Source organism: Dermacentor variabilis, chromosome 2, assembly GCF_050947875.1.
Source record: "Dermacentor variabilis isolate Ectoservices chromosome 2, ASM5094787v1, whole genome shotgun sequence".
NCBI lineage: Eukaryota > Metazoa > Arthropoda > Arachnida > Ixodida > Ixodidae > Dermacentor > Dermacentor variabilis.
Window position 1 is genome coordinate 35,336,312 of NC_134569.1, and position 26,831 is coordinate 35,363,142.

The 26,831-nt window shown below is 46.7% G+C and overlaps 1 protein-coding gene across 1 annotated transcript; it reads right to left on the bottom strand.

Moving 5' to 3' along the window:
* LOC142570821 (uncharacterized) lies at window positions 1-24,898 on the bottom strand. The gene is made up of 7 exons (XM_075679138.1): window positions 24,756-24,898; window positions 20,665-21,077; window positions 10,259-10,373; window positions 9,577-9,717; window positions 7,792-7,951; window positions 2,174-2,569; window positions 1-407 (listed from the first exon to the last, which is right to left on the bottom strand). Exons 2-7 carry the CDS (start codon window positions 21,055-21,057, stop codon window positions 71-73), a joined length of 1,542 nt encoding a protein of 513 aa, XP_075535253.1. The 5' UTR covers window positions 21,058-21,077; window positions 24,756-24,898; the 3' UTR covers window positions 1-70.
* Between the last annotated feature and the right edge of the window lie 1,933 nt (window positions 24,899-26,831).

A 26,831-nucleotide genomic window follows, 5' to 3' on the forward strand; every position in this document is an offset into this window, starting at 1 on the left:
GTTTATTCTTATTTTGTGGACGCCCTGCCAGGAATGAGAATCATGTATACAAGAAAGCTGACAACACCTTTCAACATGAATTTCTCGCTACGCTACCGCAATACGTTTGGTCCACTTGCCAGTTACGACAAGTATATCGCTTTCTGCACCGGCTTACGTCATCTGGGTTGCCACCGAAGAACTCGATGTTTTCCAGGACCCAATCAAGTGCGATCTTTTGGTCGTAGAGACCCACGTTGCCCTTTATGTCCACGATTCGACCGTTAAGAAAGCCGAATGGGCCAAGCCGGTAGTTGGGGACCACGACAACTGCATCAGCGTGCAGAGCCAGCAGCTCGCCCCTGTATAGGCTGTGCGAGTTGCTACCGAACTGGAAGTCTCGGCCCACAAACATGACCAGCACTGTCCTGCGGAGAGGTTACGCATGATGGTTTGCAGCGGTTGTCAAAAGTTCCTGAGCTATGACGTTATGTACGCAATTATTACTGCATACCCGATCACAAAAATGCGAAACAATTGGCACTCGTGGGACCGCATTTCGTAACGTGCATTACAGTGTCCATTCTTTCCTTCCTTTCTCAGACGCCGCCGTGAACATGTCGCAGTTATCAGCGATAATGTTCACATGGGCGCAAGGAATGATCACAAAGAAAAATTTGTAAATGAAATGGATTGGCAAGAAATACGAGCCTTGCCGCTCGGCAACATTTCGTTGACAGTGCCATACGGCCGCCCACTTTCTTATGGGTACGCGAGTACTGGCGAGTTCAGCATCGCATCCATATACACGAAGGCGTAACAAATTAATGATCTCCGCACGCTCAAGGAAACAGCTATGGAAGGCTTAAGCTGGCAAACGAGATGTGTCATCTCCTGAGACAAGCCGCAGCTATTTCACGTGAATGTTTGACAACAGCAAGCCACTTGGAAAATCTGCCTATAACGCTAATGGCCGTCAGTAGGAGAAGCGAACTCGTTACATGACAGCATCAACGTCCCAGGAAGCGCGTGGTCGTCGGTCTGGCAACCGTCTGGACTAATGTAGTTGGCTCATACAATAAATATTAGAGCACAGGCACAACTAGAAGTATCTTCAGGTTATTGAGAAGAGTTAGCGGTATATTCGTTTTCCTGGATGCTTCTTATTTTGCGGCTTTTTTTTTATCGTGTAGACATGGACAAGGGATGCCCGAAACGGATATACGCTGCAAATGAGACACGCCGCGTATGTCGCCCATCATCTGCTTGCAGCTTCTAGCGAAGACAGATGCACCACGTATTTGCTGCTGTCACAATGTGCACGTTTGTGTCCGGGACTCATGTTTTGCCAGTTCTGTTCAGAAGTGGGCAGAAGGAACCAAGGACTTGGAGTTCAGTTCATTTCACTACCTTGAAGAACCCGTTAGGCGGGTTCTGCGTGTAAGCGAATAGCCGGGCCTGCCGACACGCGCTGTCGAGCGAGAGTTTTCGTCCGAAGATTTAAATGCTGTGGTGGATCGAGCGGTCGGGTGCACCATCCTTCCTCTTCTCCAGCCGCCGTCTTTCCTGTGGTGGCTGCAAGGGTCTCCGGCACTGCTGCACTGCCACTGGTTAACGGCTCCGTTTTCCACACAATTACGGTATTAAACAACCAATGCTACCTAAATTCTTTCACTGAAACAAATATACCGCTTCAAGTGTATCATTAAATAATTTGGCGGATAACTTTGTAGAGGCGTCTGACTATTCGCTTACACTGACAAGTATTATGGATGATTTCTGCAGAACATCTTTTTTAAGGAGTCTGCAGAGTCTAGGAATAAAATTATGCAAACCTGACGCAATTTTTGACAGTCCATCATAGTTAGCGATTGAAGCAGACACGAAAAAGTCTTAACAATGAAATTGTGAAGGTGCTGGAACCACAATCGGATAATGAGGTACGCACGTCGTATAGCGGGGAGCTGCGGATTAATTTTGACCTCCGGGGATTTTTTAACGCTACCAAATCTAAGTACACGAGCGTCTTAGCATTTCGCTCCCGTCGGAACGTGGCCGCCGCGGACCGGGATCAAACCGGCGATCTCGCCAGCTTAGTATAGTGTAACGCCATAGCTATTAAGCTACCGCGGCGCTTTCGGATACGAAGAAAGACATCAGCTGAGGGAGTTCTGTCAACAGCAAGGTTCCTCACCTGAGCTCGCATTCGCTCTTGCAGCGGCGACCCGGCAGCTTCGGCGTCCAAATGTTCAGATGAAGGCAGCGCTCGGTCACTGGGAGGTCTCTGTCGGCCATTGCATAGTCCTTGTCCTGCACACAGCCCGGCTTCATCGAGAGTGCCTTGACGAGAAGAAATTGCCTCTCCATCGCCAGGGAGTGCTGAAAGCGCATGCTACGGACGGGATCGCGCGCAAAGTTGATGCCGAGAAATTCGTGCACCTGTCTCGCGCCCACCACACGGGTCCGGCCAGCGTAGCGCCCGCGCACTGCGCTCACTTGCACCTCGTGGTCCACCTCCCACACAAAATACAGCAGCGCGCCAGTGCCTGTCACGAGGAGTAGTACACCAAAAGCGAAGCAGATGGCTTCCCTGGATGTCGTGCAAAGCAAAAAAATAATAATAATAATGATAAATTACAAGCGAATTCAATTGCGGTTAACATCTGCGTAAAGCAAAGGATTCTTGGTGTGAATGGCTCATGAACCACGTGTGTGTGTAATCAAGTGTGGTTTGCGTGCGATTAATAATAGAATTAAAGAGCAACATGTCATACGAAGAAATGATTTTATTTGCAGTGAATTATACATATGATGTATATTAAACACACATATTCGAGAGATGCTTGGTTGCCTCATCAACTGCTTCAGTGTTTCCAAAGGTAATCGCAAGTCCCGTGGAGATCTTGCATCTTAGGCAGTTCACTGCCACGTACATCACATGCGAGGGCACCACACCTGGTCTGTCGCTGCGGCGAGTCTCGCTTGTGTTGTGGTCAAATGCAGTGGGACGCACTTCAGAGTGAATGCACCTCGGATGCCCCAATTAGAGTTCACTAAACAACTCCTGGCAATGCTCGTCAAAGAGCACGCTTACAGGTGTCTTATTCTCTCCGGGATAGACTCAGATGTATTTATCCTCCTTCCAGACTACAGTCTCTTGCTTTAGAGTGAGAATAATATTTTCCTGAACGGGATCTTCCATAGAGAGGGTGTCGATTTCTTCAGCGTTCTCGGAATCTTCGAAGAGATCTAACTTTTTAAGACATCGGTCGACTGCTGCTGGTACGTGAAGCTGTTCTAGCCGTTCGAACGAGAGAGGCGAGACAGTTCGTCCTTGTTCAAGCGCGTTCGTCAGATCATACAAACCACGAAATTCGCAACGTTGTCTGTTGTGAAATATGGTTTTAGAATGGACACGAACCTCTTTTAGATACGATGTACGTCTGAGCAGGACCACCGTTGAGTAGCGGCGATCCGGCTCTGCTCCAAAATACAAGGTGGGCTCTCTGTTTGGCTTTGTTTGGGGGCCACGCCATTCAAGTGAGCCTAACCTGATCTGCTCTATAAGGGAGTGGCTCGAGCTTCAGCTGTCTTAGCGACATACCAGCTATGATTCGCTTCTGCCTGCTTGCGGTTGCGTTTCGTAAGCTCAACGTCAGTCAGCACCTTCAGTCGAGGTATCTATGTGGCATGGACATGGAAGAGGACCAAATCGATACTTTCTTCTACAAACTTTCTAAGGCGGACAGCGTCGTGCAAATATTGCAATGAAGTGCACGTAAGGTGGCTTTTGCGGCAGCAATAAACGTGAGCCACACGCACCTGCCTGCGTTTGTACTCGTTTTCTGCGATAATTACTAGAGGAAACTCTGGCTCCGTGATTGTTGAGCCGCCAAGGGAATGATGGTTAGAACATGAATTAGTCAGGTCTTCGTGCTTATGAATTAATACGGTCTTGTGGCTTTTTACAGTGTAAGCGTTTATGAGCTCATTCTAATAGCCGTTTTGGTTGCCGACATTGTCCGCTGCCGCTGCCGCCGCCGCCGCCGACGGTGTCCGTCACAGGTATCGCTGGGAATCAGAAAAAAACATACCTAGTTCCCGCCGGGATTCAACCCAGGCCTGCTGCGCAGGAGTCAGCTCCTCTACCACTGAGCCACGCCAGCGCTTGGTAACTTGCAGCGGAAACATGCCCTATAAGCCCGTCCTAGCGCGCAAGGAGACACGCGATGTGAGATGCGCGGTGCGTAGCGTCGATAGTGCACAGTTTGCATTGTAGTTATATAGTATTACACCAGGTGACACGCCATGTAGCAGTCGCATAGGTGTCGGTACAAGAACGATAGAGAAGGGCCTTGTATTGCAGAATATCTAGGGTCGGCGTCCCGCGTCCATCATCTACCGTCTTGTGAGAGAAAAATCATAGCGAACCACGCATACCCAACCACGCGGGCCCTCCGTGTAGCGCAAAGATATTGCTGAACTAATCGAATGTATCAACGTAAAATGCATCAGACAAATCGTGAAGCACGGCTTACACACAATCTATAGACATGGTAGCATCGTATTGTAATTTGAATATACGAGAATACACAATTCTGTAACGTGACCACTCAAACCCCTTTCTCAACGTTTCAGCCATTAATAAAGCGGCGCCCTCGGTTCCTTGCAACACAATCCAGATTGCGCTCGCCTCGGCGCATCCGCGGCTCATGCAAGAGGCCGCGTTTCTACCAGCAAGCATTCGCTACCAGCGTTTCCCGGTAAACATTAGTGTTACATAAGCTCCAGTTGCCAGGAAGTGCGAGAAGCAGTCAGGGATCCTTGAATGCTATCGCTTTGCACTCTTAAGGGTGAAGCTTAAGTCTATTTAAATTTTTATCTTGCTGCCCTATTGAGTGAACGAGTGCAGGCGAGCAAGTCCGGGGCTTATCCGCACCTTCCTGTTGGCAGAGGCGGAGACACGTCGTTGCGCTCACGCCTTTAAAACGCTACCCCCCCCCCCCCCCCCCCATCGTTGCGTAGCGGTGGATGCAACTGATGTTTCCTTTTTAAAGCGCAGCTCTTAGCGCGGCTCACCTGTACCTGCGGCGAGCGTCGGCGTCTTCCCTCGGTGTCCTCGTAACCGAGCGGACGAGCACAGCGAAGGATGAAAGAGCGAATGCGGAGCGTGGATGAAATGAAACCGGCGATAGCGAAGGGAGCACGCCGAGGAAAGTGGAGGAGGAGGGCATGCCAAAAGCGTGAGAAAAAAAGCTTAGCGCTGCGCAAGATGGGCTTTGCGGCGACGATGGCTACGAGATGGCTCCAGAGTAGCGGGCATCGTCTGTTCATCGATGATGGCACCGATACCATATACGGCAACAAAGCGCTGCATGAGCGGAGGGCTGTCGGCGGCTGCTGCTGTGTATCGTGCCCACGCGTCACCCACGCACGGCCTCTCGCGATCTCCTGATTAGTGAGGCTGTCGCGCCACACTTCGCTCCGTTTGCAACGTGCCGCGCGAGACAGATTGTCCGCAGCAGCTAATATATTGCTGAATGAAAAGACGTATATAGCTGCGCTCAAATTTCGCATTAGGGAGTACCGTAATCGTCGGTGAATTTTTTTGCCTCTCACGCAATAAAGAGAGAGAGAGAGAGAGAGATAAAATAGATGAGAAAGGCAGGGCGGTTAACCGGAAGATAGATACCCAGTTTGCTACCCCTCACGCAAGAAAGCGCGAGTTACCTATGGGCGTGCCCCAGCCACATGATATTGAAATTATCATGAGGCTAGTCTTTGTGGATTAGATGTGGGCAGGACGCGCACATGCAAGCTTCGTAACTCAACTGTGCCTGTGCAGCAGTTTGCCGTGGAGGCGGTTAGACGGCGCTGCGTGCACAAAAAGCCACGCACATCGCTCTTCGCGATTCACTCCGTCGGGATAGACATTAAGCTCCAGCGCGTTTTCTTGCAGCGTCGGAAACGGTGCACTTGCGTGCTCTTAAGCGCATTATATTAGAGGGGCTGCTAGTTCACGTCATACTGCTTCCTTCTGTCACTCCCGAGCATGCGCTAAGAAATGAACGGGCCGCCTTCACTCGCTGGTCTTTCTCTTCATTGCTTAGCGATGCTAGAGCTTAGTTAGCTGACCTCGCTGCAAGGCAGCCCCATAGGGTGTAGCATCACCTCTACTCGCGGCGAATTTCCTGTGGTAATGAAGTGGAAGCCACGGGGGCGGCTCTTCTGCTTTTGTCTGACCACACCAAGTATACTGCGGCAGCGTTTGGCAACGCTTCGGGTTTCAATGAACAGACCTTGGAGTCGACGCAGCTACCACGTGCGACGATTTCGCGTTTGCCCAAACGCGGGAGGGAAAAACTGAAAATTGGTGTAGTTCCAAACTCAGCAATGTGCTTTGTCTTACTGTTATAAATGAGATGTTTATGTTTGCTTTTTCAAGATTAAACTAACGCGGATGAAAATGTGGGACTTCTTTTAGAAGCGCTCACGCTTGTGCGCGCTTTGCCTCCGTAGCTTTCCCTTCATTGCCACCGCAAATTGTCTGCGTATATAGGCGACCACATGAAGGCGGCGCCATATCAGCATGCGTGTTCTGTCATTCACCGCTGAGGCCCTTATCTTTGCTGGACTGGTTCATTTCACAGCGCCATACGTGGCAACAACAGAACCTCGAAAAAAAAAACGCCCATTGTAGAAGGCGTGGACACGCGCCTGAACACACCAATTTGTGGTAATTCTTCTGGGGGCTGTACGTCATTATGAGACAACCAATTTCGTCAGATAGCGCTAGCTTTTAGCCAAGGTTATATAGCTATGCCTCTCACATTTTCATCCCCCATTTCGGGAGAAAAATATATATTTTTTTTGGTGCAAGTTGCCCTAAACAGAGGAATGGTAGCCGTGCTGGGATTTAACTTTCTTTGGTGAAGACAGAAGTGGCTATAACGCTGCATTCATAAGAATGGGACGCAGTTGAGTACTAACTGTCTTGTTCAAAGTGGACCCTTGAAAGTTTGAGCGCCTATGTTGTGTCATTGCAACTGCCACGCAACAGCTGTCCGCTGTCTATACGATGTGTAGCTGCCTAGATCTCCATAATTATTTCAGAGGAGTTGCGGGTAAGATTAATTTGAAATAGATATTTTCCTCTTGACCAATAATTCTCAACGGCTGTCCTTTCCTAATCATAGCGGTTATTGAAGACGCCTCACAGTGGCAAATATGATTGCCTTTATTCAATGATTTTCCTGACCAGAAGGGCCTCCTTATTTTTTTATTCTCAATTTCATAAATTAGCATTCAAATTTCTTCGGCTGTTCAGAATGCGTATGCTAAAGTTACGATCAACATGCATGTGGATACGTTTGTGCGTAAACATTTCGTTACCCATTTTTAATGTGACTCATTATACATTACACAAGTAGAATTGCAGACCTTCGTAACGAAAGTCTTACAACTGATTTACAGTACTTGCTAATTTTCCACCTGTGCTTTCTTTCAAATACATTTTGCTGCATCTTTTTCTCAAATACAGACAGACATGCGAGGTAAACTGTAGAGCCACATTCAATGTGTGTAGGCAGATCCCTATAATAGCTGCCCAACATTGCCGGTACGTGGGTGAAGATAGCTAAAGCGGTTGTCTCGCCCTTCCTTACTTAAGTTATGTTGTGTGAGTACCACGTGAACAATGTTCAGCGAAATAAAATTAAATCCGCCTAATCTATGACATCTTCTCTAGATATAGCCAGCCTGTATGTGCGGCTTGCACGTCGCACTGTGAATCACCTCCGAAAGAATATTTACGCTGTTGATGGCAAGACATCGCTCCGCATGCTGTTATCTTCCATGCTGTGGAACTTTCTGAACATGGTTCGCAGCTTTCCAGATGGGGCTTCGCTAGTCTCGCTCCAGTTGACCTTCTGCATTGCCTCGATAGAGGTGCAGCTGTCACCGCGGAGGAAACCTGCGAATAGTAGAATATATCTAGCGTGAGCCTATAGGTCGTTTTTCGTGACTCAAACGGAACTGTATGATAAAGCTGAGGAAATTGAAAATTCCTATTGCAAGATGCCAATAAATACAAATATCCCATCACTGATCATGCCACAGTGGCACCATGCCCGGTAGCTAGTGGTACCCATCGCGCACGTCCGTAGCCGGGCAAACTTTTTGACACCGCATCCTTTTCGGGAAACACAAGTTCGAAATTTGGAAAAGTTCATGTACTGTCCATCAATTTCACGGTAGGTGAACGATCACAGCGCCAGTGTTTTGTCTCACAAAGTTTGTAAGAAATCCGTAATGGCGTGCAAGCCCGCCTAAGCTGGCATACAAACTGTGGCTCAAGGCAAAGCGTGGAGGTGGTGAAAAGGGTGGACGAGTGCTGCAAAAGAGTTCTGCAGTAAGCAGCGGCGCCTTTAGAGAAAGCGCTACGGCGCTACAAGGAGCACGTCGAGCTCTGCCTTCTATTTGTCCCTCCCTCGGCTTTGCTGAGGTTTTGGTTGGGGTTACGCAAGATAAGCTCAAGTCTACAGGCGGTTATCTTGTGTGATGCAACTTCTCGACCCAATGTGTGAAGCAACGTGGGGGCCTTAGCGCTAAAAGAGTACCTTCAGTGCGCCCAGTCGAACGACTGCACCACGACATGCAAAAATTGTTTGACTAAAAATAAATAAAACTCCCGTTGTGCAGCGAATTTACCATGCTGACCCTTTGGTAGGGGTGTTCAAATAGAACCCAGTAGAAATGTTCTAAAAGATGACTTCTGAGCACTGAATCATATATCGAGCACATTTTAATATTAAACAAGGCGAAATTTATTGTTTTCGTTCAATCGGTATTGTTAAGAAGAATATTCTCATGTACATCATCATTTCATACATGCATGTCGCTTCATTCGCAGCTGGGCTTCCCGTGAATTACTGACCTCGTAAGTCAGAAACAATGAGCTTCATTCAATTATCTGGTGCGCCACAACAAATACAGTAATCAAAGAGGACGCACGTCATCAGATGCACGTATAGTGCGCCGTGTTCATGTTCGTTGAAGGACAATTGCGCGCTTTGCGTGACCGCACACTGTTTTAAAGTAATATAAATGAAGTGAGAGTGGCCAAGCAATGAATTGATTTAACTGAATTGAGACAAACATTTGGCATACGAGCTGCCTGAAAGCGCGGAATCATTGAATGACTCGAAATTACTCAGCAAAAGTTATCTGTCCCGGGCTTTCACCCCAAGAACTGGTGACTCAGCGCAACAAGCGCGGCACTCCGACAAATCAGGCGGCACGGTCTGCACTTGCATTGATCTGTATGCCTCAAGACTATACGATAGGTGCTGTCATTCCTTATTTATACTCACAAGCAAATATGCGACAATTCCGAACAGTGAATTCCAGAATCGAATAGGAATCAAATAGGGGAGACTGTTCGAATCGCATTCAATATTTCGAACATTTGCACACCTCCTCTTGCAGTAACTTGGAAGCGCTAATGAATGCACCAGGTTGAAAAAATCCTGCGGAAACCATCGAAGATGATTGTCTAAGTAAGCGAATAGCCATGCCGGCTGTCGCTGGCGTATATACCTTTACTGTCCTCCGAGTCGGCTCTCTTATCCGCTGATCTTCCAAGAAGAAGGTCGAACCATGTTGGCCTTTGTTTACACGTACACAATGGAAATCCAGAGCCGGAGTAGTAGACACCGACAGGCGGTGGGTTGTGCACAACTGGGAGAAAATATTGACGCGGCAATTTCCAAAGAAAATGTGATCCAACGCAACGTTCTTAGAAGACATGAAAATCGATGGAAATGCCATGACGAGCGAAAACGGCAAGAGGTACCTACTACAATTGGCGTATGAGTGAGTACAAGAATTGCCCTGCGCACAGTGCGCAGAACAACTATGGTCAGTGGTGAAGTGGCAACGACGCATTTACAATTAAATTGTCTCATTTTAGCGCTTCATTTTTACTCCTTGGCAACGATTTGTGCCAGCGGCATCAAGTCTGGCAGATTTAGTACTAGAGAACCGATTCGTATACACTATAAGAAAAACTGGCCCCCTTTGGGGCTTATCTTGTTTCCAAACAATATTGATAATCTACCTTGAGTGTACTTTTCTTTAACGCTGCGCTTGCAGTTCGACAAGATTACGAATCGCACGCGCGCAGTACTGACTGGAATGTAACAAGCGCGCAGCGCAAGATAAGGAAGTACACACCAAAAGGTTATGGGCACCAATGACACTTTCAATAATTTGTACGCACCACACAAGGTTTCTGCGGCTTCCGATTTCCGTTCTTTCGTTCGTGCCTGCGTCCCTTCCGGGGGAGCGGCGTCTTCCGGAGCCACGCTGGTCCCGGCAGCCGTACTTTCCTCCACCTGTACGCCAAAGATTGACACCGGCATCGCCATACCTTCAGTCTTGAGGTTGGTATTATTCTTATTTCCAGGGCCACTGTGAAGTAATAAGCTTTATGACAGAACACGTGGGAGCGTGTGTGGCTCGGTACAGGCAGAGCTCCCTGGATTGCGGCCAACACACTCTCGCATTTCGTGTAGGTTTAGCGGATGCTCTAGGATATGGTTCCGCGTCCTTCGCTACTGTCAACTGCAAGACGATGAGCCAATAGACAGGAGACCGCACGTTCCGTCATTTCCAGATGCTGTGCGGTTGTGGCTCTAGAAGGATGCACGCGAACATACATACATACATACATACATACATACATACATACATACATACATACATACATACATACATACATACATACATACATACATACGTGTATGTATGTATGTATGTATGTATGTATGTATGTATGTATGTATGTATGTATGTATGTATGTATGTATGTATGTATGTATGTATGTATGTATGTAAAATGTCGCAGTTTCACTCGAAAGACGAACCATGGATTGCAATAGAAAAAATACAGCTATACGAAGTAAGGATAGTAGTTTTATTCACCGTATTAACGTCTGAACATGAGCATACTAGCCTAACTAACAAGCATGGTGTCACGTGTGGAGAAGCAAACATGAACACATCTGACTCGATGACCGCGGAAACTTGCTGTATTTTTTTGTTGACGCCAGCATGTCCTACGGCATAAATTAAATGAAGAGATGTAGCTCTGTTTCCTGCATGAAGTCCAGGAGCGGTCGGGGCAGAGGCCTGTGCGTCGAGCGCGTTAGGTCACGTGGTCCACCTGGGTGGTAGCCAAGGCCGCGCAGGTGGTGGGTGCGGGTCTCGTGAAGGCCCGAACAGGTCTCCAGGAGGTGAACAAGCGTTGCCTCTGAGGCTGGGGCAGTGCAGAAGGGGCAGACCACTGGGGTAGGCTATATACTGGACGTCCAAGTGGCTCGGATGGCAGGAGTCAAGGCAGCGCCCACGCGGATCCTCCTGAGCGCAATCTCCTCTCGGTGAGTTAAGCCGCCGGGAAGGTCCGACCTACGCGGAGGGATAAGCGCATTCGGATAAACGATTCTTTGTGCCGGATCAAGTTGTCCTTTGTGGACAGACGAAGCAGACCAGCAGAGGTTTTGGATTTCCACTGGATGGCAGGCGGCATCTGGGTCCAGTTGAGCAGGTGCAGACCAACGGGTCCGCGCTACCCGAATAGGACAGGTGCACGAATCGACAAGGCGATGCATGTCTGAGGCGATATGAAGAGAGCCGGTCACTTTTCGTGGCTCTGGCACAGCCTGAGCGGAGTCTCTCTACATAACCAACCTATTCGGCGACAAGCACTGTAGCTTAGGTATCATGGCTGCTAAACCGTCCCTCATAGATGGGAGCTCCGCCAATAAGGATGGAAACGGCTCCTCTGTAATACAGGAGCACGCTTGTTGCTCGGAAACTTGCGGTCAAAGTGCTCGAGGGAGGAAGCGTGGCAGAAGCAGTGCGCGAATTGACCTTCGCACTGCCTTTCGCATCAACGCGAACTAAGCCGCGAAAACAGCACACGGCGGTCTCTGTACCCGCCGCAGATTGCTTTCAAGATACAGCGGTCCGGGTGGGCGCGCGGGGCCACCCGGGCCGCCCGGAGTAAAACACACCCCTCCTCGTCTCTCCCTCCCTCCCCCCGGAGCCTTGCGTCCGACGGAAGCCAGCCGGCTTCCTGCCTGCTTTCCTCCCTTGCGTGTGCGATATTGAGCCGCGAGCGCCGGCACACCCTCGCACGCTAGCACTTGCACATTCTGCATAATGCGCGCGGCGTCCATTTTATCGCCCTCGGTCCTCACACGGAATCTCACGGCGATGCCGACGGTATAAATGCACCTGTAGTGTCCATATAGTTGCACACAGCTGCAATTAATGCAGACTTTTATGAAATGGATCCAAAGCTAGCCACATAGCTAGATAAGGGTCCGGATGATACTGTCAATTATTATGTATTAGACTATGCCGGAATAAATATTTTCGTTATTTCTCTTTCGTTTATTTCTATCACAATAAGAGAAACGAGAATGAAAAGCTTGTCTTGTTCTTTTTCTTGGCCATAGAGTCATGTTCGCTTGCGAGTCCAGTATTCTTCGTCACAGCCGGCTGATTCTGTCAATTATTATGTATTAGACTATGCCGGAATAAAAATTTTCTTTATTTCTTTTTTGCTTTTTTTTTCTATCGCAATAAGAGAAACAAGAATAAAAAGCTCGTTTTGTTCTTTTTCTGGGCCATAGAGTCATGTTGGGTTGCGAGTCCAGTATTCTTCGTCACAGCCGGCTTTGTGTTGCGTACTGCATGAGGTGCTGAAAGCGTCGTAAGCAATGTTGGTTCCAATTCACTGATGACAAGCAAGATTGTCGGAATCTTCCCACCACTGTCATCAGGGAAAAATTTCATCTGTTTTCCAGTTCGCAAACACCTCGAGGAACACCTGCAGATGAACGCAATTTATTTCCAAAGTAAGGGCCCAATGGTTTCGGCAACTTTGGCGATGCAATTTCGGAAAACTTCTTTGGGCCTTTTTGGCGAGACTCAACGTGGGGGCGCCCTTTCTGTTTCTCCAGTCACTAAGGTGGAACTCTCTATTCGCAAGTCGTAGTACGCCCTACATGCAGAGCTATTTGTCATTGTGGTTTACGAAGAATGTACTGGGCAAGCGTTTTAAAGCAAAGCTTTCTCGTCACTCCCGCACCTTGGTGTAGGCTACTTTTCACCTCTATCGACCGTGCAAGTGCACACTGATGTTTTATAGTCTTGTATCGGCTAACATGGTTCCTAATAAGAACCAAACCTCAACCTCCTCCCATTTTTCCGCACCCTTAACACTCATGAATATATAATCATTGCCGGCCGACTGTGGCGCTTGACTTAAGTTGACCGCTACATATGTTCTTACGTCACTAACGCGATATATATGACGCATTCGCGTACAGGGCGCGCTACAAATACTGTCACGAGGTTTATGCCTAATGTTCTCGTTGAGAATAAAAACCTTTCAGGAAATATTTTGTAGGGCACTTACCCGATACGTTAGGAATGGCACACAAAACATTTTATTCAATATCTCCACTCGTGGCCTTGTTCACGGCTATTAAACATCCTGGGCACGATTCATTCGCGGCAAGAAAAAATTCGCACCATGCCCTCTACAGTGATGGTTTAATGGTTGCCATTCTGGTGTGCCGATGGATGTGGACCTGCTTTTCAAAAATATCCTATACACGGAAGTTCACTGAGCTTAAATCAGGTAGCTCGTCGACCACCTTTCAGCTGTATTGAAATCGGGCGTGAAAGTGCGACACCATTTCTGTGGTGTTCATTTGCCTTTTGATTGTTGGGTTGAGACGCCATCCTGCTGCAAAGTCCAAGACTATTCATCCAAGTGGGACTAGGACCAGGGCAGTGATAGAGGCTTTAAAAATCTTTAAGGAATGTCTCAGTGTCTATCTTTGCACAACTGCCCCCCCTCCCCTCCCCCCCCCCCAAAAAAAAAGGAATGCAGTGAGTGGTGGTTACCCCAGCTCAAACCACGATAGACGCCGGATGTGGGTTCAGAAGAACTGTCTAGCTGGCTGCATTAGCACACCCGAACTGCGGAGCAAACACACGAGACTTCTGAGTGTTGTGACGTACCTCTACCGTAAAAATGTTTTCACCGGTAAAGACAGTCGGCAAGTCTTCTCATACGTGGCTCGTGTCCAGAGCAGCCGGAATTTTTCCCATCTTCTCTTTCTCTGCACGTCCGTCAGTCATGTCTCCTCTGGAGCTTGCAGGGGAACATCTTGATGTTCCTTCGCACGGCTCTTGTCATTGATGTCGTCGACATATTCAACACCAAGGACATCCTTCTGATGCCTCTCCGTTGATGGAGTTGAGTTTTCCTCACAATTTTCTTAAGGTCATAATTGACCACAGATACAGTACGACCTCTGCGGGATAAATCCTTTAGTGTTTGACATGCTTGAGAGCCCAGTGGACAATCTTGCGGTGAATGTTTAGAATTATGGCGACCTCGGAAGCGACATGTCGGGACTAACTCAGTGACAAGATTGTGGGTTGATATGGTCTATAGGCTGCCATTTAGGAGAAAAATGGATAAACCAGCATAAAACACCATCAAAATGCAGAAGAATAATCGTAAGATCGTTCGAAGAAACGATGTGGAGAAATGTTAAAAAATAAGAGGCACAATTATTGCTGAGAGCGCATGACAGTAATAGTGGCGCACCTTGTTGTACAAAGCGATATAAACGCGCGAAAATAGCCAGCCCAGGCTTTTGGGCAGTTACGAATGGCGCCCCCTCAGAATATTCCGACAGCTGCGGAACAAGAAAAAAATTAATGAGCCCAAAATACGGAGATGCCCTAATCTGTAAATTAAGTCACCTGCACATAGCATATTCCATGTACTGTCTTTCAATGTATTGTTCTCCAAATCTAAGAATATATATATATATATATATATATATATATATATATATATATATATATATATATCACAACACATCAAGACCCCGACTTAAATCATCCCTAACTATATTAGACCGCATACCTTTCAGTTTAAAGAACCTTTTGGGTCCTTGGACAACAACGGCCTTGCAGAAGAGCCCTTTAAAAGCATTAAATCTTTTCTCATGACAGCGGCATTGTTGGCCGTTATTAACGCTTTTAATGTTCCTTTCATTTCAATGTCGCTGTATTGTATATGTGTTTGTGCATTATGTTATGTTGACTGTGCTGTTCTGACTATATGTGATAAGGCATTTACACGATGTATGTTCCACCCGCTGACTAGAGACTGTATTATTGGGCCACAGTATCATTTGTAGTTTTGAGACTTTCTTTTACTGACCTGTGTAGTCATTTAACCTGTACATTGTATGTGCCATGTGTTTCTTGCATCATAGGGTTAATGTAAAAACGTTGCTTGACAAGTTCTGGTGTTTGTACGAAAAGATTGCCTGATATGTGATCTTGAACCCTGTATGTTGTAGGCTAGACCCATTCAAGAGCCAGGCAGTAGCCGGCGCCTTAAATTGTGCGTTAACATCTCCTTATATCATATCAATAAAAAACCTCCGCTTATATGGACAGACGTCAGGGTGTGTTCTGGGGCCATATAATGTGCAACTATTCAAATCTATTTCTGTTCCACTCTACTTACGTCAAATTCACGTAACCGCCGACGCAAACATCGGGCAGTGATCTGCAGCGCTGTCTGAACAGCCCAATCAAGCACTGTCCTCTCTTATAGGAGGTCACTTTTGTTTGCTTTCAAAACGAATAACATTAGCTACATTGAGCGCTTTTTCATATCTAATTGGTTGAACAGAGGCGAGAAGAACGCTCAAGTGGAGAGAGCTTCGATGGGGACGAGCCAGCGAAGTGAAAATCGATAATCGAATGAGGAGGGTGATGCCGATGCCTGCGATGGGTCCGCTTCCCCTTACTAGATTGCGGTGGCTGGTCGAAAATAGCGGTGGCATCCAACGGAAGGTTAAGAATGCCGCTAAAACAGGACCACAGCAATGAATATCTGGAAGAGCGATGTCGTATACGTGCCGAAAGGGCTCGATAACGTTATGCTGCCATGCGAAAAGCTTTATTATACACAAATAAATTCATGCTCTCCGGCAGGTGCGAGTAGTCAGGGCCTCAGCAGTTGGCGTGCAGCCGTCATCTATTCCTTTCGGAAGGGAGCAGTCTCCGGCTATTGAGAGAGAAAAAATTCAATTTTGTTCGGCATATTAATATACCTTTAACGCCTATGCGTCATTTTGATGAGGTTATCAGTTGTCGCGGTCTTGGGACGTCGCTTGACAGATAGGCGAAGTGGGCGCAGCCCGAAAAATTTTGACCAATAGCAGATGGCTAATGGCGAAAAGGCGTCGAATTGGAAATAATTATTTATCCTTTGTTCAATCTATCCTTGCATAATCAGTGTCTACACGTCATATCAGATGGGGAGCTATCGTGGTTTTCATGACGTTGCGTTACAGGTAGGCGAAGTGGAGTGGCCTGAAAATTTTTTGACCAATCGTGGAGGGCTGATTGCAGAATTAGAATAGAAAATTTTGGCATAACGTTACGTTATGGCGCCCCTGCATACTTTTTTTTATTCTTGGCGCACATTTTTATTGCAAGTGAACTCTTTTTTCATCTTGAGTTCTAATCTTATCAGTACAATAATCAGCATCCTCCTACCTGTTTTCAGCGATCCTGTCACAGGATCGCATTTTTATTTCATGGACCTCCCCCATTTTCTTCTATACCATAGAGGAATTATTTCTTACGCTGTGTCTTAAGCGGCGTAAGTACCCCAGCCGTCTATTTACAAAGAAAGAACACTTCTCAGGTCTTCCTTTAATTTTTCACTGCTGAGCTTCAAATTGGGAATTAATGGCCATCGACGTCATACATGTATGCGACAGCCCGCATGAGCAGCCGGAAGAGGGATTGCGCTTATAAAATATTTATAGTGACCAGTCTGGCTTAAACAGGCTGGGCATTTTAGATGACCATTTAGTTAATTCAGATGAAGTTTCTTTTTTTTTGCTTCAGGGATAGAGCTTAATGGCTCGTGATGAACTTATAAAATTTGACTGCACTAACAGTGCCCCACACATCTTAATATAAAGACATCATGTTCTTATGCCACGATCCTTCCTACAATTTGTACAGCGGCCATTTCCACAGTATTCAGACATTGTACAAAGACGGGTCTGAGAATAAAGCCTTCCTTCTGGTATTGGCAAGGATTAGTCGAGACGCATTGAACATGAAAAATAATAGCAAAAGAAAAATTGCTCGTAAAGAGAAAGCCTCACGTGCGCACGTCTTTTCGCTACAACTACCGCCTATGAACAGATTTTATCACAGGTGCAGAAGCAAGGACTAACCGATTTTAGTCGAGGGCTCAATGAAAGTTGATTGCTTCAGTTATCATGGCTAAACTGAAACAGTCTGGAGCTGTTTCCTCATCTGATACGTTATCACAAACCCAGTCAATGTCATGCGTGCAATCAATAGGATCAACAGGAATCTTCCAGGAGTTTTTCCGCAATGACTATCGCAGGTCTCATTATGGAAAAGAAACCGCTACTTGTTTTGCCAACGTAAAAAAAAGCATACGCTTCTTTAAAAAAAAGAAAGAAAAGAAGAAGCTGCTTGTACTTTTACCTCTAGGTACAGTCCTACTAGCTCTCCATACAAATCTCACGACTGATGAGCTTTAATTCCGGCCAGTAAAAGCAATAAGAAATATATTTCTACCGATTCAGCTAGTTCGTCTCATTCTCCTAGCAGTGGCGTTTACTGGTAATAGAAACAGGATATTACTCCAGACAAAATTGGGAATATGTTGGCGTTACTGGTTAGTCAGAGTTGGAAAAATATATGTAGCAGAAGAATGGCTCAAATCGCTCTTGCTTTTTACAAGCCCCAATAACGCGTACTTGCGTACACGTTATTGGGGCTCGTTACTTATGTATGCAGTGCTTCATTTTATCTGAAAATAGTAGATATGTATGTTAGAAATGTACATATGTCAGAAAATGCTGTATCTCGGTGCAGATATCCTATCGCTTATTGTACAACAAGCGGAAAATTACTCTCAGTGCGACACTGGTGAATGATATTTCGCTCCGCTACGGCAGCCTTGCTCAAAGGTGGTGAGAACAATATTCAAGTGATTCCCCTCATTTATTTTCGTCTAATTCCATTCCTTTGCATTGAACGAAGAAAGAGGACAGACCTTACAGAGACACTAAAGAGCAAAGTAACTTGTGCTTTATTCGTGGGGCCCTGCACCACTTTTTATCGAAGTGGAGAAATGCAGTTGAAGGTAAAATAGGCTATTTCAGAAATACTTTGCCGCAAAAAGCATATCAATGCGTTCAGCAGAAGCGGAGTTACTGGCAATCGAATACGCCCTTCGCGGTGCTTGCGCTCCTTCTTCAATGCCTGCTTTAGGCTTGTAGCGCAGCTCAGAAAGAGCAAAAAAAGCGCTCACTATGTTTTCCGTTCCCTTTGATTACCCCTACCTCCTTCCTTTTTTTGCTCTTTCTGAGCTGCGCTACAAGCCTAAAACAGTCATGACATACCAACTCGCCGAACTGGCACGCTTTTGACCTTCTTCAATGCCTTGCACTGCGAAGGCTACGGTGCAGTGGGGCGTACCCACAATGCTCCAGCTACTGAAAGTCACCGTGGCGCGTAGCTCAAATTTGATTTTTGATGTTAACGTAGATGCCACTACTTTCCATTTTGGCGCCTACGACGCGCCAAACGTAAAGCCCAACGTAAGCCAAACGCGTTTGTCCTTAGCGAGTCGCAGTGCGCTTAGCCAGTGGACTCGTCGTGACAACCCGTGGCGGCCACAGTATCTGCATAGTAAACCGCAGCTACAGACAATTGTAGTGCGCAAGCGCGGGCTTGCATTGTGCACGACATGGCTTGAGTGCATGGTCGCGCTTATACGCTCGTCTGACCGTGCTACGTGGTGCGGACTGGTTTATCCTTCACCAGCTTTACCGACGGACAGTAGCCACGTCCAACTTGCGCATTTTGAAGCGCTTTCAATAAGTCTGCCAATACGTCCATCCAGGAGCGGGAAACAGTGAGCACGCGTTGGCAAGGTAGCGTGTCGTGTACCTTAAATTTCGCGCGCCTCGAGGCAAGCTGAGTGTTGAAAACAAGTCGCAATTAGCGAGACGCTTCGGCTACGAGATCGGTAAGCTGGGTGGCAAAACTTTAATTGCTTCGCGGGCAGCCGCTTCCGAGCGTGAGCAGACGATAGTCGGCTGCTAACGGAAGTACGTAATTATTATCGAAATTTAAAAGCAAATTTTCGCTAACTGCAGTCTGTTTATAAGACTTCGTCAATAAACACATAATAGTAACAGTAGGAAGAAGTGCACTTGACCCAAACTCCCTTCTTGGTTGACGTAAGCTGTTGGCTAATAGCAGGCGCGTATGAGAATCCGCTATATTACTAAATAAAGCGTCTAGAAAAAGTGAGGAGCAAGCTGCTGTTGAATAGAGAGTGTTTGAGACAAATGTGACTTGACGCGCCGCTTGCGAGCTTCAGGCACCGCGCGCATGACTGCAGTACTTGGCCGAGAGGTTCATAGCAACGTCAGCTATCCGCAGACTATGGCTTTTCGTCAAGCCCGAGGAGTGGTCTAGGACCTTTTTGACAAAACTTAAATACGCGACATGACACTAAAGTATCGGTGCGGGGATGTCGGTACGACATTCAGTAAAATTGAACTGAAACGTTTATTAGCTCTTCTAATAAGCAACATATTACCCTGAACTAGAAAATTTTAGTGGAATGAAATTATTTAGTGTCTGTATTTGGTGTCGTTTTAGTAATGAACGACAAACACGAGCTCCTCTGCTCACCTTCCTCTCAGAATGAGTTACATTTTATATTAGTAATGAACAATGAATTTGAAAAATAAACTAAAGGGAACCTCCATGAACGGCAACTGTCCAAGCTATGCGTGTAGCAATATATGGCAGTCGGCGTGGTGGGGAATACATTATGCATGGTAATGATGTGTGTAGAGGTTATGCTGATGTAGCACCCGAGATTTATTTATATATGCGCAAGGAGCACGAGCAGAGAGTTGCACCTTTTTAGATTGCCGAACATACCCATTCCGCACCGCGCCGACAGTCATAAAATGTTACGCGCATGTCCGACAGTTCTCGTTCGGAGATGTTCCGCTTAGTTTGTTTACGTGATTCCCAGCGCGGCAAAACCGACGCGTTAATGCTGTCACAGGCAGTGGAGGGGAGATGGCAGCGCGTGCGTGCGTAATTAATGCACGAGTGGCGCATACTCTCGTTTATGTCTTCTTCTGCCACTTGCCATTCTCGCTGGTCGAGTCTTTTAGCAGGGCGCCCCGTGATGCTTGCTATACCCCTTTCAGTACAGGCTTAGGCATTTCTGACCTAGGTCTAATGCGTCCTTTCAACGTATGGCGTATGCGGAATGGCGAAAACGGACAGTCTCACAGAATGTTAGCGCCGGCGCGCCTACTGTTTTCGCGGACAATGAGCGTTTGCCACTGTCCTCCGGATGGCAGCTATCAACCTGGCACACATGAGCTTAAACTGTGCATTCTTACCCTGTATTGGGAAATAGGTTTTCTGGCTTCACATGACATTTTTTCACCGACCTGCTATGCAATGCCACGAATTGAAAGTGCTCACCTCAGCTCCTTCTGTTGCATGGCTTTTCTTCGTCTTTGTTTCTCTCCTGGCGATTGAGCTGGCGGGTGTTGTGTACGTCGATTGCTTTGCGTCGGGCCCAGCGAAGGATTTCTCGGAGGATGGGTGTTTCAAGCAGCTGCGTGGCGGCTGTGGTTGCTGATCTTGTCGCTGTTCTTGCTGCTGTTGCTTGGTCTTTTGCTGAGGCTTTTGCTGAGGCTGCAGTTGATGATCTACCTGCTGTCGCTGAGGTAGTTCACGGTGTTGCTGTGGCCGTTGTTGATGCTTCGTTTGCTGCTGCTGCTGCTGCTGCTCCAGTGGAGACTTTTCGGCCAGTTTTGTTTGGTCCGCTGTGGCCGCTCGCTTTCCCACAGAACCCTTGCTGCTGGAGGCCATACCTTATCTGTATTCTGTACCTGAGCAAGACGATAAGAAGAAGAAAAAGAAAAACTACAGTGGTGTCTTCGCACCAACATATTGCATCTTTGCAGCTTGTGATGTTAACACAACATAAATATTCCGACGACATTGCAGCAAGATGTGCGTTTTAATATACTGAAGAATCTCGCCTAGAGTGCTCGGACTCTATAGATAGTCTCTTGCTGACGTTTTTACTAGCGCTACCGCACGTTTACAGTCAATGGAAGCTTCTGTGAATTATCGCAGTCTGCTCCGCAGCGCAGTTTCCAGGTTACCGATCCACAACGCGTTATATAATGCTATTTTGATCTGCATTAGATTTACTGACTTGGCATCAGTGTTGAACGGGCATATTGTTCTGTTAGCAATAACAAAGCAATCAAAAAGAGAGTGGACTCCGGATAATCGAGTCTCGCCAAAAACAAAAGTGCGGATAAACATAACGAGTGTAACAACTTTGGTTGGCCGCAGCCTTGGGGTTAAACTTCGGTTACACGGAAAGCTTCTTGTGAGCTCCAGTTAAGCGGAACTGGAGCCGAAACTACCATCATCATATTGGCCATTTTAGTCCTCATCAAAGAGAAACAGACCATCAAACACGTCAAATACTGTTGCGAAACAGTTACGTAAATCAAATAAATCTGGTATTCCCGCTACTGTGCCCTCAACAGGTGTTCTGCGGCGTTTACGTTGCCTAGTTTTTAGATTCCTTCGTGTCTAGAGAAGAGGGGATCCATGAGGAGGAAGACAGAACTACCTAAAAGCAAGTACTTTACAGTCAGATTGCCCCAAATGATTTCTTCCCGCCGCAAAAATATGTGTGGCATCTCAGGCTTGAACTCGGTGGTGAACAAGGGAATAACTTCTCCCCTGCTGGGAGAAGACGTTGAACATATTGTCAATGTACATTTCCGAGGACCAGCGCATCTAAGAAGCTACTTTTCCTTACGTTATTTGCGCCTAAAACTCGTCTAGGAACGACACCGCCGGTTATTCACCGTTTTATCTTCACTGCAAACGCGAACCTTCTCTGCGCCGTGGTACTTTTCGATGTTATAAGCTCATTGACTACGAACGCTCACGGTGTCATAGCGCGAACAAACACAGCCTATCAAATCGCTTGTGCGCGGCTCACGGCGCCCCAGGCTAGCCAGAAAGCCTTGCATTAGCGTCGCAACAGGGACGTCGGTTACAGTAACATATACGCCAGCTGCTACACTCTCTAGGTTTTCTTGTGCTGTTGTGCTTTTCATCCTTCCGCATCGGTCTTTCCGAAAAGCCCTTACCCCACTACGATGGTTCCTACGGTGTGTTACGCCAAGTAACTGACGTTTCATGCGGCATTGAACCAGTCGTCAATCGTGCGCGGTCTTTTCGGCGATACTCCGCTATCGTAATCGTCGTGAGACATAAGCCGTACGTCACAGCCACCTCTCTTCTGTCCCGAGTCAGCCCTCTCCCCTGGAAAGGGTGTCGCGTGACAGTATGGTGCTCTTGTATTGTCGGTCAGGCGACAATCACAGTGAGGAAGTTGGCAGAAGCAAGCAAGCAAGCAAGCCAGCAAGCAATTTATACATCGAGGCTTCTTATGGCTTTAGTGACATAGCCGATAATTGTAATTATACGCTATCCTCGTAACAATATTATCGTAGACAATCGGGGCGTATACCATGATTTCATTGGTGATAACATGCGTATTACTGATCTTATGTGCGTTAGTGTTTAGGACTAGACAAAAATAGATGCAGTTGAACTTCTACAGGATTATTTTGAACGCAAAGAGTGAGCATAATAATTTGGAAACCTTTCGGGCAGGAACACCCAAGTTCTGCAAAAGAAGCTGCAATAACCGCCGCCGAGCAGAACAACGACCTTTTTAAACATTTATTTTTTCACCGCAACAGAATTGAAATGCTTGAAGCTGTTTAATTACAATTATTGTTCATATGTTCTGCCTGCTTCGCCAAAACAAAACGTCGGTTAAACGTAACAGAATTTTCTGTCCATCTGAGTTACGTTTAGGCGGAGTTTATTGATTTGACATGCATGCTTCAAGCGAACCCTTTGAGAATATACCTTAGTTTTGGGATAGAACGCGCAACACTCACAGTTCTCTGTCATTGCTTATAGCTTTTATATTTAGGGCTCTTTTAGTGCAGCAGCATGTTATATATATTTGCGTGAACGTGCCTATAATATAACGTGCGCAGAGCTGAGCCGCACAAGTGGCTCTTTTGTTTAATACACAGTTACTCAGCCTGAAATATTCGCATGGTGGGTGTGCTGCAGTAATGAGTTGCAGGCCCGGAAGAGGGGATACCCGAATTTTGTGAAATGCAAGAATTATTTTTACCCGTTTATTAAGTGGAATTCATCACCAACCCAGCTAAAGCTAAACCGAAGGAGGAATGCCACCAAGCGTACGTCCTTTTCGTGCCCTTGTGTTTGCACTTTGGTATAACTTCGGCAGCGACATAGTGACGAACCAGCTACTTTAGCACAACGTGGTTGACCTAACATATTTAGGAGTAGGTACCACTAAAAGTTCACCTTTCTAACAATTCGCTTTTTCAAAATAACAAGGCTGAGGCACCGTCCCATTTCAATAAATGTTCATTTACTCATTCATTTTCTGTTTGATGACCTCTGCAGTGCAAGCCAGGACGCTTGGTTTTACTCTAAAGAAGAACACGTAAAAGGTGGCATCAAAGTTGCAATAAAATAATCAGGCAAGAAATTATTCACTAGAGAGACGAGTATAGTGTGCTTCATTACAAAATTCGAAAAGCATATCGACAAGCGTTTGTGCACCACCATTTGAGTGTGAGTTGGTCCAAACTATTATGCAGTCTCTCACTGCATATTGAGAGACGCCACTTCTGCATCTCTCATAAGCACTGTGCTGCTCTTAACACATTAACCCCCGTAATCATAAATGCATCTTAACTTGAAGCCCACGCTTGACTTGATTTAAATGACGCCTGTTGTGAACGCACCCACGGAAACGCAATGCACATCTTGGGCGCGTTCGCACCAGACGTCGTCTATATCAAGTCAAGCATGGGCTTCAAGTTAAGATGCATTTCTGAATAATGGAATAAGCCGGCCCTGATTGAGCGCCGTGTCGCTTGCGTGCTCCCGGTTTGGGTCTTTAGCTCCAGCTTCGTACCATTTTTACGTTGTTTGAATAGCGGAAAAACTACCAACAATGTTATCGCGCAACTCTGAACAAAGCTTTTTGCTATACAACAATTAAAGCCAAGGTTACTAGCAGCCCGACGAATCATGCATCAAGCCCCGATCGCAAGGAACAAGTTCCCGACGGAATTTCGGCGTAGGCGCGGGCCCGCGTCGCCATGAACAATGCGACGCTCTCAGGGACGCTGGCTCGACGCCAAAGTCTTCCCATTCTAGAGTGGAGCGCGGACACCTGAAGTAGCTAGCAAAGCATAAAAGCCAGCCGACATCGGCCGACGGCGAAAATTTGTAGAAACTTGATCGTTGTGATTGGGCCCGATTTCAGCTAAGAATATCGCTAAAGAACAGCGCGATTAACTATCGTATAAGGTGTAGGTCCGAGGGTTGCAAATAGATATTCCCAAAGAACGCTCAGCTATACCGGGTAGTGTGTGCTAGAAAACGGTACCTATAAAACAAAGATTTTCAAATCTCACGTGAGAGAAGTTCGCCGGGATATCCGAGTTTTCAGGGAGAACTCAAGACGCAACAAACCCGGTGAGACGAGTTGTTCAAGTTGTTGAAAGGAATGAAGGCTTGACAAGATGCCTTTTTGTTCTTTCTCGCTCAGTCGCAGAGACCCACCGGCAGCTAAATGACGATGATGCTTATGGCCTCTGGAACTGTGGCGAATATCCAAGAATCAGCCAAGCATCCGGCATCGTGCACAAAGGAGATCTGAACCGTTGTAAATATTAATAAGTCAGCAAAACTTGAGGATAATACAGGAAGGATTATGAAAATTGAGAATAGTAACAACATCATCTTCAGTATGTAAAAAGGATAAGTTAAAATAAACATAGCAAAAACCTAAAATAACAATGCGGTGGCTAAGAAGACGAAGAAGACGTCTGCGCGACTTTGTGCACTGAAATCCCCCCCCCCCTCCCCCCCTGTGGGTATGCGCCAGAGCCCCTGGAACTGTTACACAGTCTATCCAGAGAGACAATCGACCAATATCTGCGAGATATGCTCAGGCGTAGCTAACTGAGAAGACATGCTCTGGTGGTGCCCCGCGTTACGCGACGGCGACACGTTGTCCAAATGGCAGGCTGCCCTAAGCAGCCCAGATCTTGAGGCACAGCTATGGGCTGTCCATCGGGCCCGCGACGCAGCAGAGAGGCTCGGTCTTTCTGTACCGACATGGAAGGGGCCCGCTACGTGCTGATGCGCGTTCCCAACGACCAGAATAAAGTTTTACCGTACCATATCAACAACAGCAGTTTACTCCATTTATTTAGCGTAGTCGCTGCACATTCAATTTCGCGTATTGAGTGTTGATGAGCGTACAGCTCAACGAAATAAATGAATAAGAATAAATAAATGATTAAATAATCATATGAATGAATGAATGAATGAATGAATGCTGGGATAACAAAATTATGCTTGTTCAGAACCCAGTTACATCAAACTAAATCTGGAGCCCATCACTTCGCCGTCTTCTATAGCATAGGCGTTGGTTTGAGCCGTTACGATCTAGCAGTTAATCAATCAATCGGTTAGTCGGCGAGCCTGTTGTTTCTCTTTATTTTTTTATTCTCAGCCACTGCGTACCAAGATGCACATAACTTCTGCGCCATTCAAGATGGAGTTTAACTATGGCTGCGCTACTTGAACATGTGGTCAAACCAGATTTAGCAAAAAGAGGAAAGGGAAGAAAAGATAACGGAAGTAAGAAAGGGAAAGAAGAAACGAAAGAACTAGAAAATGGAAAGAAAGAAATGGGGATAGCGCGGCCATCGACGAGTTTCTAACACATTGCACCTATACTGCACGTGCCTTCAATTATGAGAAAAAGAAAGCTGCAGATAAAAGCATCCGGGGACTCTTCCATCACGAGCTTTGCATCACTCCTATGAGCCCCAAACGCTGATTCTCTCTAGTGTCCAGAGTTTCAATCATACGTCGTCTGTCGTAAAGTTTCGTTCCATCGCGATGCTTCCGTAGCATCCGTGCAAATCATCGCCATTCTAAGTATTTTCTTCGGTCGGAAACATACCTCTTTCTCAAGGCTGCCGGAGAAAGAACGTACACGAGGACTCGCCATGGTTCTGCGTCACCGGGGCTGCATGAGAGCCATTGCGCGAGCTTCACGGGGCTTCCCACCATGTCATCATGCTCTATAATTTGATCATTGGGGAGGGAAAGTCTTATATAAGTAAACTGCACTTTTGAATAGCAGTGTTGCAGACCTTCTATGGAATATGTTACGAAACTGCCACGACACCTTGGGCTCAGGCGTCCGTTATAGCCTGATTTCCTGCGGGCAGTTTTTTGGTATGAGGCTGTGTGAGCTCATTCTTGCCGCGGGAAAACTAAGAAAAACAATGGTTTCTACAAAGTAATGATTCTCGCACCTAAAGGCGGTTTCTGAGCGCGAGAAGCGTGGCTCACCGTATTATTCATGCGAAAAGCATCTGCCACACTGGGTAATGTGCTTGGCGCATTATAGTCTGCACGGCTGCTGCGCCATAAAAATCTCAAATCACACTGGATAATTACATATGCATGGA

Bases quoted from the DNA above. Each gene is read 5' to 3' on its own strand.
- LOC142570821 (XM_075679138.1), bottom strand. From the start codon at position 21,057: ATGGCCTCCAGCAGCAAGGGTTCTGTGGGAAAGCGAGCGGCCACAGCG. The intron at 10,374-20,664 runs GTGAGCACTTTC...TTTGGCGTACAG, and splicing joins ATGCAACAGAAGGAGCTGAG to GTGGAGGAAAGTACGGCTGC. The intron at 2,570-7,791 runs GTAAATATTCTT...CACGACATCCAG, and splicing joins GATGTCTTGCCATCAACAGC to GGAAGCCATCTGCTTCGCTT.